Source organism: Rana temporaria, chromosome 4 (genome assembly GCF_905171775.1).
Source record: "Rana temporaria chromosome 4, aRanTem1.1, whole genome shotgun sequence".
In the NCBI taxonomy this organism is placed as follows: domain Eukaryota; kingdom Metazoa; phylum Chordata; class Amphibia; order Anura; family Ranidae; genus Rana; species Rana temporaria.
This window is the reverse complement of record NC_053492.1, coordinates 36,527,509-36,541,944: the sequence shown is the minus strand read 5'-3', so window position 1 is coordinate 36,541,944 and position 14,436 is coordinate 36,527,509. Positions and strand designations below refer to the sequence as shown.

The following is a 14,436-nucleotide window of genomic DNA, read 5'->3' as shown; positions in this document are numbered from 1 at the left end:
CGCAGTTCACGGAGCTACTGCTCCGTGAATCGAGGGCATCGCAAAATATTTGCGTGGGCGCAGGGCAAAATCGTTGCCCTGTGCCCGCGCAAATAAAGCGCAATCTATGCTGAATCTGGGCCACTGTGAACACAGTTTGCCATGCCATTAAAAAATGCAAGGTAAAGCTCTATCATGCAAATGAGAAGCCATATCTGAACATGATCCAGAAACGCTACAGTTATATCTGGGCCAAAGCTCAGTTAAAATGGTCTGTTGCAAAGTGGAAAACTGTTTTGTGGTCAGACGAATCCAAATTTTTGGCAACCATGGGCGTCGTGTCTCCGGACTAAAGTGGAGAAAGATTTTTTGGCTTGTTACACGCACTCTGATGGTATGGAGGTGTGTTAGTGCATATGAAATGGGCAGTTAGCAAATCTGGAAAGTCACCATCAATGCTGAAAGATATATCCATGTTTTAGAGCATATGCTCTCATCCTGACAACGTTTTTAACAGCCTTGCATATATCAGCAGGAAAATGTTAAACTGCATACTACATCTATGAGAACAGCATGGAGTACAATAATAATAGTGTGTGATTGTGGTGCGGACATTAGAGTGTAAGCTCTTCTGGTGCAGATGTTGATGTAAATAGCTCCATGTTCTCTGTACAGCACTGCGGTATATGTTAGTTATGAATGTAAACGAATGAAAACAATAATAATGATAATCTTAGTGGGCCAGATCCACGATCCTCGGCGTAAATTTATGCGGGCGTAGCGTATCTCAGATACACTACGCCGCCGGAACTTAGAGCGGAGGATCCTTATTCACAAAGAATTTGCGCCGTAAGTTACGGCGGCATAGTGTAAATGTGTCGGAGTAAGGGCGCGGAATTCAAATGACAAAGATGTGGGTGTGTTTTATGGTAATTCAACTTGACCCCACGTAAATGACGTTTTTTTTTTTAACGGCGCATGCGCCGTCCGTGGGGGTATCCCAGTGCGCATGCTCGAAATCACGTTGCAAATAGTCAATGCTTTCGACGTGAACGTAATTTACGCAAAGCCCTATTCGCGAACGTTTTACGCAAACAACGTAAACTACGGAAAATTCGACGCTGGCCCGACGTTCATACTTAACATTTCATATGCCTCACAGACCCAGGGGTAACGTTATGCCGAAAAAAGCCTTACGTAAACTACATAAAAAAAATGCGCCGGCCGGACGTACGTTCTGAGAATCGGCGTATCTAGCTAATTTGCATACTCTACGCGGAAATCAATGGAAGCGCCACCTAGCGGCCAGCGTAAATATGCACCTAAGATCCGACGGCGTACTAAGACGTACGTCAGTCGGATCTAGCCCCCATTCAGGCGTATCTTGTTTTGTGGATACAAAACAAAGATACACCGCAGCATCCTAGAAGTTACACGGCGTATCAATAGATACGCCGACGTAACTTCTTTGTGGATCTGGCCCAAAATGTCTAATCCATCATTAATTCAATAACTCTGATCCCTAAACAACTGCACGGGTGTTATACCCTAAAATACCATATTAGAGAAAGTGGAGTCTCTTCCGTTTCTAGTTCTCTGAGCCCAGAGCTCCTTTTCAGACGAAGGAATGCCATTAGTATCTCAGGCTACATTGTATTTGAAGCATGTGTTACATAAGAGCGCACAATTACATAACGGCGCTCTGTACCGACTCCTCTCCCTTGGGACTGACGGCGAGAACAATTCTGAGTTAATGCCGCTGAATTACACTAAGCTGCAACAATGATTTTCTGCCTCTGCTCCCTGTTCCTTTCTATTTAAAGGGCCAGAAACAACAAAACGAATATGATATTATGACCTACCTGATAGATCTAATCAATTTGTATCCAATATGGCATGTCCATGCATTACATAGCCGCTGGTAGATTCAATGGTGGCCATCATAACTGAACAATTTATATTTTCAGATTGTTCTCTTATGATAGGAATAATCGATCTATAGCTGCCAATCCATTTGATCGATATGCCATACATGGGGACAGGGCCGCTGATAGGGGGGGACCACCAGTCCTCCTGTAGGGGGCCCGGACAGCAGAGGAAATCGGTGTGGTCGGACAGAGGGGCAATTACAGAGGGATGTCCTGTGCGGCTCTCTGCAGCAGCTGAAAGACAGCTTCTCTCCCTCCTGCCAGCTTTCAGCTACTATAAGGAGAGACACATGACATTGTTCCTGTAATTTCGTCCCCCACACCGATCCCCCTGCCTGTTCTGCCTGCTTCTGATCCCCCTGTCACTCTGCTGCTGCCCCCCCCCCCCCCCCGCAGCACTGACAGCTTCCCTGTCCGTAACAAATTATTTATTTATTTTTTTAACAAATTGTAAAATAAAATAAGTTTAAAAAATGTTACCGTATTTATCGGCGTATACCGCGCACTATTTTGCCCTGAAAATCAGGGCAAAATCGTGGGTGCGCGATATACGCCGATACCCGCTTTCCCGCCACGAGTTTGAATACTGCGCCCGCATATAGCGAGCGCAGTACACTCGTGAATCTTCGGGCAGTCTCGGCGCCTCTCGTACTGACGTCCTGAGCGTACAGGACGTCAGTGCGAGAGGCGCCCGAGCCTGACCGAAGATTCACGAGTGTACTGCGCTCGCTATATGCGGGCGCAGTATTCAAAGTCGTGGCGGGAAACGAGCGGGAGGACGCCGCAGAAGGACGCCGGACCCGCCGAAGATGGACACCGGACCCGCCGAAGATGGACACCGGACCCGCCGAAGATGGACACCTGACCCGCCGAAGATGGACGCCCGACCCGCCGAAGAGGACACCCGAAGCCGCAGAAGGACGCCGGACCCGACGAGGCTGCAGAAGGACGCCGGACCCGACGAGGCCGCAGATGGACGCCGCGCAAGACACCAAAACTGTAAGTACAAAAAACAAATAATCTTTTTTTCCCACAGGATTGGCTGCCACTTTGGGGGTGCGCGGTATACGCCAGAGCGCGTTATACCGCGATAAATACGGGTAATTTAAAAAAAAAATTATAAAAAAAATCATTCAAAGAATATAGAAAACTATAAAAAAAAATGGCTAATTCACACAGGTTCTCTGTTATGTTTGTGTCTGCTAACTTTGGGGCAGATTCACGTAGATCTGCGGCGGCGTAACGTATCGCATTTACGTTACGCCGCCGCAAGTTTTACAGGCAAGTGCTTGATTCACAAAGCACTTGCCTGTAAAGTTGCGGCGGCGTAGCGTAAATTCCCCGGCACAAGCCCGCCGAATTGAATTTAAATGATCCAGGTAGGGGGCGTGGATCATTTAAATTAGGCGCGTTCCCGCGCCGAACGTACTGCGCATGCGCCGTCCCTAAAATTTCCCGACGTGCGTTACATCGCAAGGACGTCATTGGTTTCGACGTGAAACCAGCCCCATTCACGGACGACTTACGCAAACGCCGTAAAATTTTCAAATTGCGACGCGGGAACGACGGCCATACTTAACATTAGATACGCCACCTAGGGGGCATGTTTATCTTTACGCCGCGTATCTCTTACGGAAACGGCGTAAATTTACTGCGACGGGCAAGCGTACGTTCGTGAATCGGGGTAACGACTCATTTGCATATTCTACGTCGACCGCAATGGAATCGCCACCTAGCGGCCGGCCTAGAATTGCAGCCTAAGATCCGACGGTGTAACACAGTTACACCTGTCGGATCTTAGGGCTAGCTATGCATAACTGATTCTATGAATCCGTCGCATAGATACGACAATGGTATCTCAGAGATACGACGGCGTATCAGGAGATACGCCGTCGTATCTCTTTTGTGAATCTGGCCCAATGTTTTTTGGGTATTTTTTTGTGAAAATATTTTTTTTTGAGGCGAGGTAGACTGCATGAGGCCCTGTTATTTCAAACAGCAGGGCCTGTATGGGGAAGTGGATTTAACATACTTCCTTTCACTATTTAATCTCAGAATTGGTTAAACTGAAATACAATCGTGATTATAAACAAAGTATCTTAATGCTGCAGACCGATGCAAAACGATCAATAATTGTGTGCCCTGATTGACTCGGGAAGGGAAGTTATGGCTATTCAACTGTTGATTATTGCATTGATCAGATCGCAATCGTACGGATAAAAACATTAAAACGTAGGTGGCCTCCATAAAAGGAGATTTGTACATCTGATTGCAACATGTGTGGTGAGCTACGAGGCTTGTTTAGGCTTGTGGTTGGAGCTGCAGTCTGAGCAGAAAAGCTGCATTTTAAGTGCCCCCCCCCCCCCCACCTCTCCCCTTAGACCCCTTTCACACGGGCGCCTCCATATTGCGGAATCTGCTTGCTCGGTGGAGAGATCGATCCGCTGATCCCCACTGAGCAGGCAGATGACAGGTCCGTCTCCGCTCACTTTGCTGAGCAGACATGGATGCAGTCCCGCTCTCCCCTATGGGAAAAATCGGAGGAAAATGGACCGCTTGTCTATTTTCACTTGATCATATCCGATCCGATCCGCCAGACGGATGGAAAATAAGACCCCCATCCGACTATATTTGGGGGACAAGATCGGATAGCGGCAGATGTCAGTGGACATGTCCCCGCTGCCATCCACCGCTCCATAGGGGTGAATGGATGATGCAATCGGGTCCACCTAGAAATCAGGCAGACATGATTGGACAGCTCGTGTAAAAGGGGCCATAAAGTGGTTCTAAAGTCAGAAGGTTTTTATCCTAATACATTCTATGCATTAAGATTAAAGGGGTTGTAAAGGTAAATGTTTTTTCACCTTGCTGTCAATCAAAGTCAGTTAGCCAATCAGAAGAGAGGGGGGCAGGGCCGAGCCGCAGCTCCGTGTCTGAATGGACTTGGGTGCCCCCATGGCAAGCTGCTTGCTTTGGAGGCAGGAGGGAGGGGCTAGGAGGGAGGGGCTAGGAGCACCGGCGAAGGACACTGAGAAGAGGATCGGGCTGCTCTGTGCAAAACCACTGCACAGAGCAGGTAAGTATGACATGTCGCGGTCGTAATGCGTTGCATCTACGTAAAAAAAACGCTTCTGGTGCACTTGGTACAACCACCTAGGGTGACCACATTTCCAAACTACCATTCAGGGACACCCCCCTTCCCAAAAATCAGCTTGTGCTGTAACGAATCACAGCACAGTGATTGGACACAAGAGGCAGGATTTATGATTTCTCCAATCAAAAGCAGGGGGCGGGATTGTGTTCCTCCAGGCATTCCTGGCCAGGACAAGAACTGTCAGTGAGTGAAGCCGTGATGTGGCAGCCTTTTTTTGGGGGCATCAGAATGGCCTGGGGAGTGGCTGTGTCAGTTTCATTCTGGGACACTGTATTGTCCTGGAATGAATGTGCCCGGGACAGACCTGCAAAATGCGGGACTCTCCCGGGAAATCCGGGACACGTGGTCACCCTACAACCACCTAATGCGACTCATTCAAGCTGAAGCAATGCACCCGGTTTTGGCGTTCTTGGCTCAGCATTTTTCGGGTTAAAGCAACCTTGTCACCTCCGGTCAAACTACTTTGAAAAGCAGTCTGCATAGTTACAAGTCTTAAGTTAGCCTAAGAGGGGATTTCCCTTGACTTTGGGGAGATTTTCTCTGACTTCCTGTTTTGTCTCTGGGAAAGGGAAGTGGAGAAAAATCTCCCTAAAGGGACACAGACAGCAATGAAAACCTGACAGGGGTTGTACACCCTTCCCACAGTCCATCCAAAACCAAGAAGAAGAAGCTTGTCTTTGGATCTCCTTTCTGAGCTCCGGGTTTCCTGTACACAGAGTAGGAGGTTGCGGGTCTCCTTACCGACACTGCTGCTGGAAAATGATCACATCGCTGGAATTGGGTTACTCGTGTCTTATTTATGAAGAGGGAATTCAGCTCTACGTGATGATGGAAAGCAGCGGAGGATGGGGGTTATGTAACACAATCCACGCACTGACCCTGCTCCCTTCCATCTTATTATATAGCCAAGGTTTTCATGTCGTCTCCCACCTACACCTGTAACCCCCCCGATTTCCATCTCTCTGACACATTTTAGATTACAGTACAATTCAGAAACAAAACCAGAAGCTATTGATTGTTCCCATAAAATCTACATATTGGATCAATAAATGCGACTTTCCCAGCACTTGGGACCATACACATCAAATCATAAAAGCCATAAACATTTATTGACAGCATCATTTCTAAAGCTCATCATACACTATACAATCTCCTTTAAGTCTACTATCAACTATGTAGGGCAAGGTCTTGTCTGATTGGATACTACTGGAATAGATTGTTTAGGTAGGTCCTTATATTACATAGTTTTGGTAAAGCCATCTATACATGGGTTAAAGTGTTAAAATCAATGTGCATATGCAGTAAAGCATGCTTGTAATACTCACTGAGGAACCTAATGGGTTAATCCTCTACATTGTTTAAGCAGGCTGTTTGAGCCTGTCTTCTCTGATGCTCCCCTTCTTCCACTGTCCCTAATCCATCTCCTGATAGAACAAGAGCCTTGGGGGCACTCTGCACATGCTCAGTTTGGTGTGCATTGCTAGAGAGTTTTTTTCTTGGGGGGGGGGGGGGGGGGCATGTTACATAGTTACATAGTTGGTAAGGTTGAAAAAAGACACAAGTCCATCAAGTCCAACCTGTGTGTGTGCTTTGTTTATCAATGTGCACTATCCAGACAGAGGGTCATGGGTCCTGCAGCCTCATAGGCATAGCTCCCAACTGTCCCTGATTTTGAGGGACTGTCCCTGATTTGGAGCAATGTCCCTCTGTCCTTCATTCCTCCTCATTTGTCCCTCATTTTGGTCTGATCTATATAGATGTATATAATATACACTTTTTATCTATAATGCCGCGTTCAGACGGTCATTTTATGCGATGTAAAAAAACGACATTTTTAAAAACGTCAATTTCATTGACCGTGTGTGGGGGAAAACGTCGCTTTATGTCTTGTAAAAAACGACAAAAAAAAATTGAAGCATGCTTCAATTTTATGTGTCGTTTTTCAAAACGTCGTTTTTTGTGTCACAGAAATTGACCGTGTGTAGCAAAAAACAACGTTTAAAACGACGTTTTTGAACCCGCGCATGCCCAGAAGCTAGTTATGAAGCGAGCTTTAATGGAAAAAACGTGGTGAACGTAACCTCGCTTTGCTAGAGCATTGTGAAAAAACGATGGTGTGTAGGCAACGTCGTTTTTGAAAATTGAAGTTTCAAAAACGTTGTTTTTTACTTCACAGAAAATGTTGTTTTTTTACATCGCATAAAACGACCGTCTGTACGCGGCATAAGTTTCCCAGTGCTAAACCTTTCATCCAATTTCTAAATTGCGGGTTTAACCAATCTTGTTTTTTTGTACAATTTTCCTTTAAGGGGGGTGTGGCAAGGGGTGTGTCTTATGCCTGCATACTTTTGCTGATAGGTGTCCCTCATTCCCATCTCAAAAAGTTGAGAGGTATGTCATAGGACAGAGCAGAATGAAAACTCCTCCTACAAGCTTTAAGCAGACACTGATACAAGACACAAGACTGCTATATACTTCAGATGATAAAAGGTATTTAGCCGTTTATATTTACGAAATTAATTGCATTTTCGTATTCTGTGTACTGTGTGAAACCAGATATAGTGAATGAAGGGTCCTGGTTTAGTAGCACTTTAAAATTAGGCTGAACCAGACAAATTTCAATCCATATGTGTTTGGTAAAAGATGTGATCTACCAAATGGCTTCTGAACAATCATCCTATTGGGTTTTGCCTGCTTGATCAGCGCTGCAGGCTACAACTTGCAGTGCTGATCAGCGTGTTCTGATAACAGGGAAGTCTTCTCACTGACTGAATACAACAGCTCAGCAGGAGTGTGCGGCTGGGGGAATCAGGTCAGCTTGTTTCATTCAACCCACTGGTTGAACAAAATAAACAGACTCATGAATGGGCTTCTTAAGTCTGAAGGAGATTGTACGCAGATTGTACAATCTGATTGTACAGAGTAAGTCATGTTGCCATGCCCCTATATATTGGACATATTTTTTGACTAACGTCTTTTATTTGTGCTGCGAAGCAGTAGTTCTAAGTTTCTTGCCTAGATGAGGGTTACATTTTGTGGGCACAGATGTGCCGCAGGGCTTTGAGTCCCGAGCGAGCCCTACAGCACAGCTGCCCACGTGCGGATATTCCTGGCCATCTGCACAAAACCGACTATTGGGGAAGTCCCGAACCTTTGCTCATGCACAAGAAATTACCTGCGCATGTTCAGATAGGCTGAGAGGGTTTGCCAGGTGGGGGTGGCATCAGGGGAGAGAGGGGGGAAGGGGCAAACCGAGAGACGGACTGAAGGTGTTAAGCTAAAACAGCTAAAATACACTGGAGGAGATTTATTAAAACTGGAGCACACCGAATCTGGTGCAGCTGTGCAAAGTAACCAATCAGCTTCTAACTTCATCTTGTTCAATTAAGCTTTGACAATAAAACCTGGAAGCTGATTGGTTACTATGCACAGCTGCACCAAATTCTATGTGCACCCATTGAGAATTTATTATTAATTTACTAAACAATGCAAGAATGTGCACAACTCATTTTGTGGACAATGTCCGCTTCTTTAGGACCAAACGGTCAGCAACACCCATAAGACTTTAATCAGTTATCTCTATACATATCTATAGTGGATAACAAGCATTATATTTATTGATTACTATGAAAATGTATAGTGGCTACAATCATAAGGAAATTCCTGGCTAATTGGTCCTGAAGAAGTGGAAATTGTCCCTGAAACGCGTCAATACTGGTCTGCACACCCATGCTGCTACTGGGACATGATGCTCAAGGCTGCTAGGAGGGTCTACAGATCATGCAGCACCATGACTGGCTGCACAGTAATGTCAATACTGAGAACCCAGCACAAGGATGGTGGGAACCCCGAAAAATGGGCACAGGTGTATAGACCTGGAAACCCAGCACAGAGATGGTGGGAACCCCTCATAATGGACACAGCAGGTGTACAAACCCAGGAACCCAGCACAGGGATGGTGGGAACCCTTTGTAATGGGCACAGCAGGTGTACAGACCTGGGAACTCAGCACAGGGATGGTGGGAACCCCTCATAATGGGCACAGCAGGTGTACAGACCTGGGAACTCAGCACAGGGATGGTGGGAACCCCTCATAATGGGCACAGCAGGTGTACAGACCCAGGAACCCAGCACAAGGATGGTGGGCACTTCTCATAATGGGCACAGCAGGTGTACAAACCCAGGAACCCAGCACAGGGATGGTGGGAACCCTTTGTAATGGGCACAGCAGGTGTACAGACCTGGGAACTCAGCACAGGGATGGTGGGAACCCCTCATAATGGGCACAGCAGGTGTACAGACCTGGGAACTCAGCACAGGGATGGTGGGAACCCCTCATAATGGGCACAGCAGGTGTACAGACCTGGGAACTCAGCACAGGGATAGTGAGAATCCCTTTTAATGGGCACAGCAAGTGTACAGACCTGGTAATTCAGCACAGGGATGGTGAGAACCCCTCATAAAGGACACAGGAGGTGCACAGACCCGGGACTTCAGCGTAGGGATGGTGGGAACCCCACATAACAAGCACAGCAGGTGTACAGACCTGAGAACTCCACACATGGCTTGTGGGAACCCTATATAATGGGTACAGCAGGTGTACAGACCCAGGAACTCAGCACAGGGATGGTGGGAACCCACATAGCGGGCACAGCAGGTGTGCAGACCTGAGAACTCCATGCAGGGTTGGTGGAAACTCTTCATAATGGGCACAGCAGGTGTACAGCCCCAGGAACTCAGCATAGGGATGGTGAGAACCCCTCATAAAGGACACAGGAGGTGCACAGACCCGGGACTTCAGCGTAGGGATGGTGGGAACCCCACATAACAAGCACAGCAGGTGTACAGACCTGAGAACTCCACACATGGCTTGTGGGAACCCTATATAATGGGTACAGCAGGTGTACAGACCCAGGAACTCAGCATAGGGATGGTGGGAACCCACATAGCAGGCACAGCAGGTGTGCACACCTGGGAACTCCACACAGGGAGGTGTACAGACCTGGTAATTCAGCACAGGGATGGTGAGAACCCCTCATAAAGGACACAGGAGGTGCACAGACCCGGGATTTCAGCGTAGGGATGGTGGGAACCCCACATAACAAGCACAGCAGGTGTACAGACCTGAGAACTCCACACATGGCTTGTGGGAACCCTATATAATGGGTACAGCAGGTGCACAGACCCAGGAACTCAGCACAGGGATGGTGGGAACCCACAAAGCGGGCACAGCAGGTGTGCAGACCTGGGAACTCCACACAGGGTTGCTGGAAACTTCATAATGGGCACAGTAGGTGTACAGACCCAGGAGCTCAGCATAGGGATGGTGGGAACCCACATAGCGGGCACAGCAGGTGTACAGACCTGGGAACTCCACACAGGGTTGGTGGAAACTTCATAATGGGCACAGCAGGTGTACAGACCCAGGAGCTCAGCATAGGGATGGTGGGAACCCACATAGCGGGCACAGCAGGTGTACAGACCTGGGAACTCCACACAGGGTTGGTGGAAACTTCATAATGGGCACAGCAGGTATGAAGAAGCCCAGAGCAGAGATCACACCAACAGTTCCTGAGAGACAGAATACACCACTAGACACTTTACCACTACAATTTCTGTCAAGCAAGAAAACATAATTTTGGGTGGACTGACCCTTTAAGAAAAAAGAACATTTAAAGAAGAACTGTTCACGAGCAACTGGCCAGAAAATGATCTGATTAGTCATGCTGGATAATTGGCACCAGTTGTCTCAGCATATCCTACTAGCCTAACATGCTGGGACTTGTGGTTCCTCATCAGTCATCAGGATACAACTACAAGGGGAGCTCTCCTGGTATGTGAGATCCGTATTTTAGACCCCCAGGACCTTGTTGTCTTTATTCATCTCCTATTAATGAGGATCTCTCTGCAGAGATGGGGATCAGCTTAACCAGAACACACAATACAGGTACCATGTCCAATGAGGGCACCCTGGCCAGGCTGAGAGGGACCTACCTGTACCATCGCTCCTCCCTGACAACGTGCTTCCTGAAGGGGATAATTCGATGCTCCTCTGGGCTGCAGCGGCCTCGGGAGGGCAGGAGCGGGGAGGGCATTGGGTGTGGAGGAGGCTCAGCTGCAGTGTGCAGAGGATGGAGTACACAGACGTCTGGCTGAAATGGATACAGAGAGAGAAGAGAAAGCAGACTAGAGAGAAGGAGGGGCCCCAGCAACACACACTGACCGACTCTATGCCAGCCTGATGGCAGAATGCAAGGGTCCTCACTCTGTGCCAGCCTGATGGGAATGTACTACAGCTCTTCACTAGGTGCCAGTCTGAGAGCAGCATATTAGAGGTCCTCACTCTGTGCCAGCCTGTTGGCAGAACTCTATGGGTCACTTTGGGTCCTCACTCTGTGCCAGCCTGATGGGAATGTACTACAGCTCTTCACTAGGTGCCAGCCTGATATCAGCATGTTACAGGTCCTGACTCTGTGTCAGCCAGATAGCAGTATATTAGAGGTCCTCACATCTGTGCCAACCTGTTGGCAGAACTCTATGGGTCACTTTGGGTCCTCACTAATAGTCTAAGGCCTGGTACACACGATAGGATTGATCCGCGGATACGGTCCGCCGGACCGTATCCGCGGATAAATCCTCTGCGGATTTTAATCCGATGGAGTGTACACACCATTGGATCGAAATCCGCGCCGAATTCCCATCGCGGTGACGTGTCGCGCCGTCGCCGCGATGATGACGCGGCGACGTGCGCGACGCTGTCATATAAGGATATCCACACATGAGTCGAATCATTACGACGCATGCGAGAGATGGGTTCGGACGGATCGATTCGGTGAGTCTGTACAGACCACCGGATCGATCCGCTGGTGCCGATTCCAGCGGATAGATTTGTAAGCATGTCTACAAATTTTTATCTGCTGGAATTCGGAAATATCCGCGGATAAATATCCGCTGGAACGTACACACCAGGGGATCTATCCGCTGAAACCGATCCGCTGAGATTTTTCAGCGGATGGATCCGCTCGTGTGTACGGGGCCTGATAGGTAATATATTACAGATCCTCACTCTGTGCCAGCAAGATGTCAATTTACTACAGGTTTTCAATAGATGTCAGTCTGATAGCAGCATATTTCATGTCCTCACTCTGTGCCAGTCTGATGGCAGAATGCTATGAGTCACTATGGTTCCTCGCTTCCAGTCTGATTGGAATTCAGTACAGATCTTCACTAGGTGCCAGCCTGATAGCAGCATATTACAGGTCCCATCGTTTTGCCAGCCTGACAGCTGAATGCTCTGGGTCCTCACTGCCAGCCTGATGGGGAAGTACTACAGGTTTTCACTGTCCCAGGCTGATAGCAATATATTTAATGTCCTCACTCAGTGTAATTCCATGGCAGATTGCTAGGGGTCACTATGGGTCTTCAACGCCAGCCTGATGGGGATGTAGAACAGGTCTCACTGTGCCAGTCTGACAGCAACATATTGCAGGTCCTCACTTTGTGCCAGTCTTATGGAAGAATGTTACTGGTCCTTACCCCGTGCCAGCCAAATGAGAATGTATAATGGGCACAGCACATATGCAGACCCAGGAACTCAGCACAGGGATGGTTTGAACCCCTCATAATGGGCACAGCAGGTGTACAGACCCGGAAACTCAGCACAGGGATAGTGGGAACCCCTCATAATGAGCACAGCAGGTGTCCAGCGCCAGGAACCCAGCACAGGAATGGTGGGAGCCCCTTATATTGGACACAGCAAGTGTGTAGTATGATGGCAGAATATTATAGGTCCTCAGTTTGTTCTACCTGGGATGATAGAATTATGTTCCAGCCTAATATTACAGATCCTTCCTCTGTGCCAAGCTAATATATTGCACTGCATGGTGCCAGACTGATGGCAGAATGCTACAGATCTCTACTGTGTGACATCTTAATGGCAATGTACTACAGTTCCTAACTCTGAGCCAATCTGATAGCAGCATATTACAGGTCCTCTCTCTGATAGCAGCATATTACAGGTCCTCTCTCTGATAGCAGCATATTACAGGTCCTCAGTCTTATAGCAGCATATTACAGGTCCTCTCTCTGATAGCAGCATATTACAGGTCCTCTCTCTGATAGCAGCATATTACAGGTCCTCTCTCTGATAGCAGCATATTACAGGTCCTCTCTCTGATAGCAGCATATTACAGGTCCTCTCTCTGATAGCAGCATATTACAGGTCCTCACTCTGATAGCAGCATATTACAGGTCCTCTCTCTGATAGCAGCATATTACAGGTCCTCACTCTGATAGCAGCATATTACAGGTCCTCACTCTGATAGCAGCATATTACAGGTCCTCACTCTGATAGCAGCATATTACAGGTCCTCACTCTGATAGCAGCATATTACAGGTCCTCTCTCTTATAGCAGCATATTACAGGTCCTCAGTCTTATAGCAGCATATTACAGGTCCTCTCTCTGATAGCAGCATATTACAGGTCCTCTCTCTTATAGCAGCATATTACAGGTCCTCAGTCTTATAGCAGCATATTACAGGTCCTCTCTCTTATAGCAGCATATTACAGGTCCTCTCTCTGATAGCAGCATATTACAGGTCCTCTCTCTGATAGCAGCATATTACAGGTCCTCTCTCTGATAGCAGCATATTACAGGTCCTCTCTCTGATAGCAGCATATTACAGGTCCTCAGTCTTATAGCAGCATATTACAGGTCCTCAGTCTTATAGCAGCATATTACAGGTCCTCTCTCTGATAGCAGCATATTACAGGTCCTCAGTCTGATAGCAGCATATTACAGGTCCTCAGTCTGATAGCAGCATATTACAGGTCCTCAGTCTTATAGCAGCATATTACAGGTCCTCAGTCTTATAGCAGCATATTACAGGTCCTCTCTCTGATAGCAGCATATTACAGGTCCTCTCTCTGATAGCAGCATATTACAGGTCCTCAGTCTGATCCAGTCTGATGGTAGCATATTACAGCTTCATGCTATGAGCCTTCTGTAGATATGAGCTATCATTACACACATATAACACTATGCCAGAGTCTGATATCAGCACATCAACAAGCACCTCACACATTGCAACATATTACACCGTTCTCATCACTTAGATCAGCATAGTATATTGCAATAATTCAAGATATCACCATACTGTACCCGGCTAACCACAAATAGCAGCATATCACATTGTGCCAGTCCATGATACAAATATATTTCATTGTGCTAGGCTTTGATAGCAACATATTGCAATCTGCCAGTCCAGTACCAACATATTACACTGTTCCAATCTAATACAAACATATTATACTGTGCCATGGTGCCAGCGCAATATTACACTGTACCTGCCTCTGTTACTGGCATATTACATTGA

The 14,436-nt window shown here is 47.3% G+C and overlaps 1 protein-coding gene across 4 annotated transcripts in view; it reads right to left on the bottom strand.

Moving 5' to 3' along the window:
• Positions 1-14,436, bottom strand: part of MAPRE3 (microtubule associated protein RP/EB family member 3) — a 157,459-nt gene that overhangs the window by 47,886 nt on the left and 95,137 nt on the right. Inside the window, exon 1 of one of the 4 annotated variants that reach the window (XR_005748593.1) lies at positions 11,056-11,206. The exons of 2 other annotated variants lie outside the window; for them this stretch is intronic. Coding sequence is in view for 1 of the 2 variants with exons in the window: in XM_040348247.1 (XP_040204181.1) it covers positions 11,056-11,156 (101 nt within the window). In the remaining variant the exon portion in view is untranslated. Of the gene's footprint in view, positions 1-11,055; positions 11,207-14,436 lie in introns of those variants that run through there. One more of the 4 variants, XM_040348247.1, reaches the window with a different exon arrangement.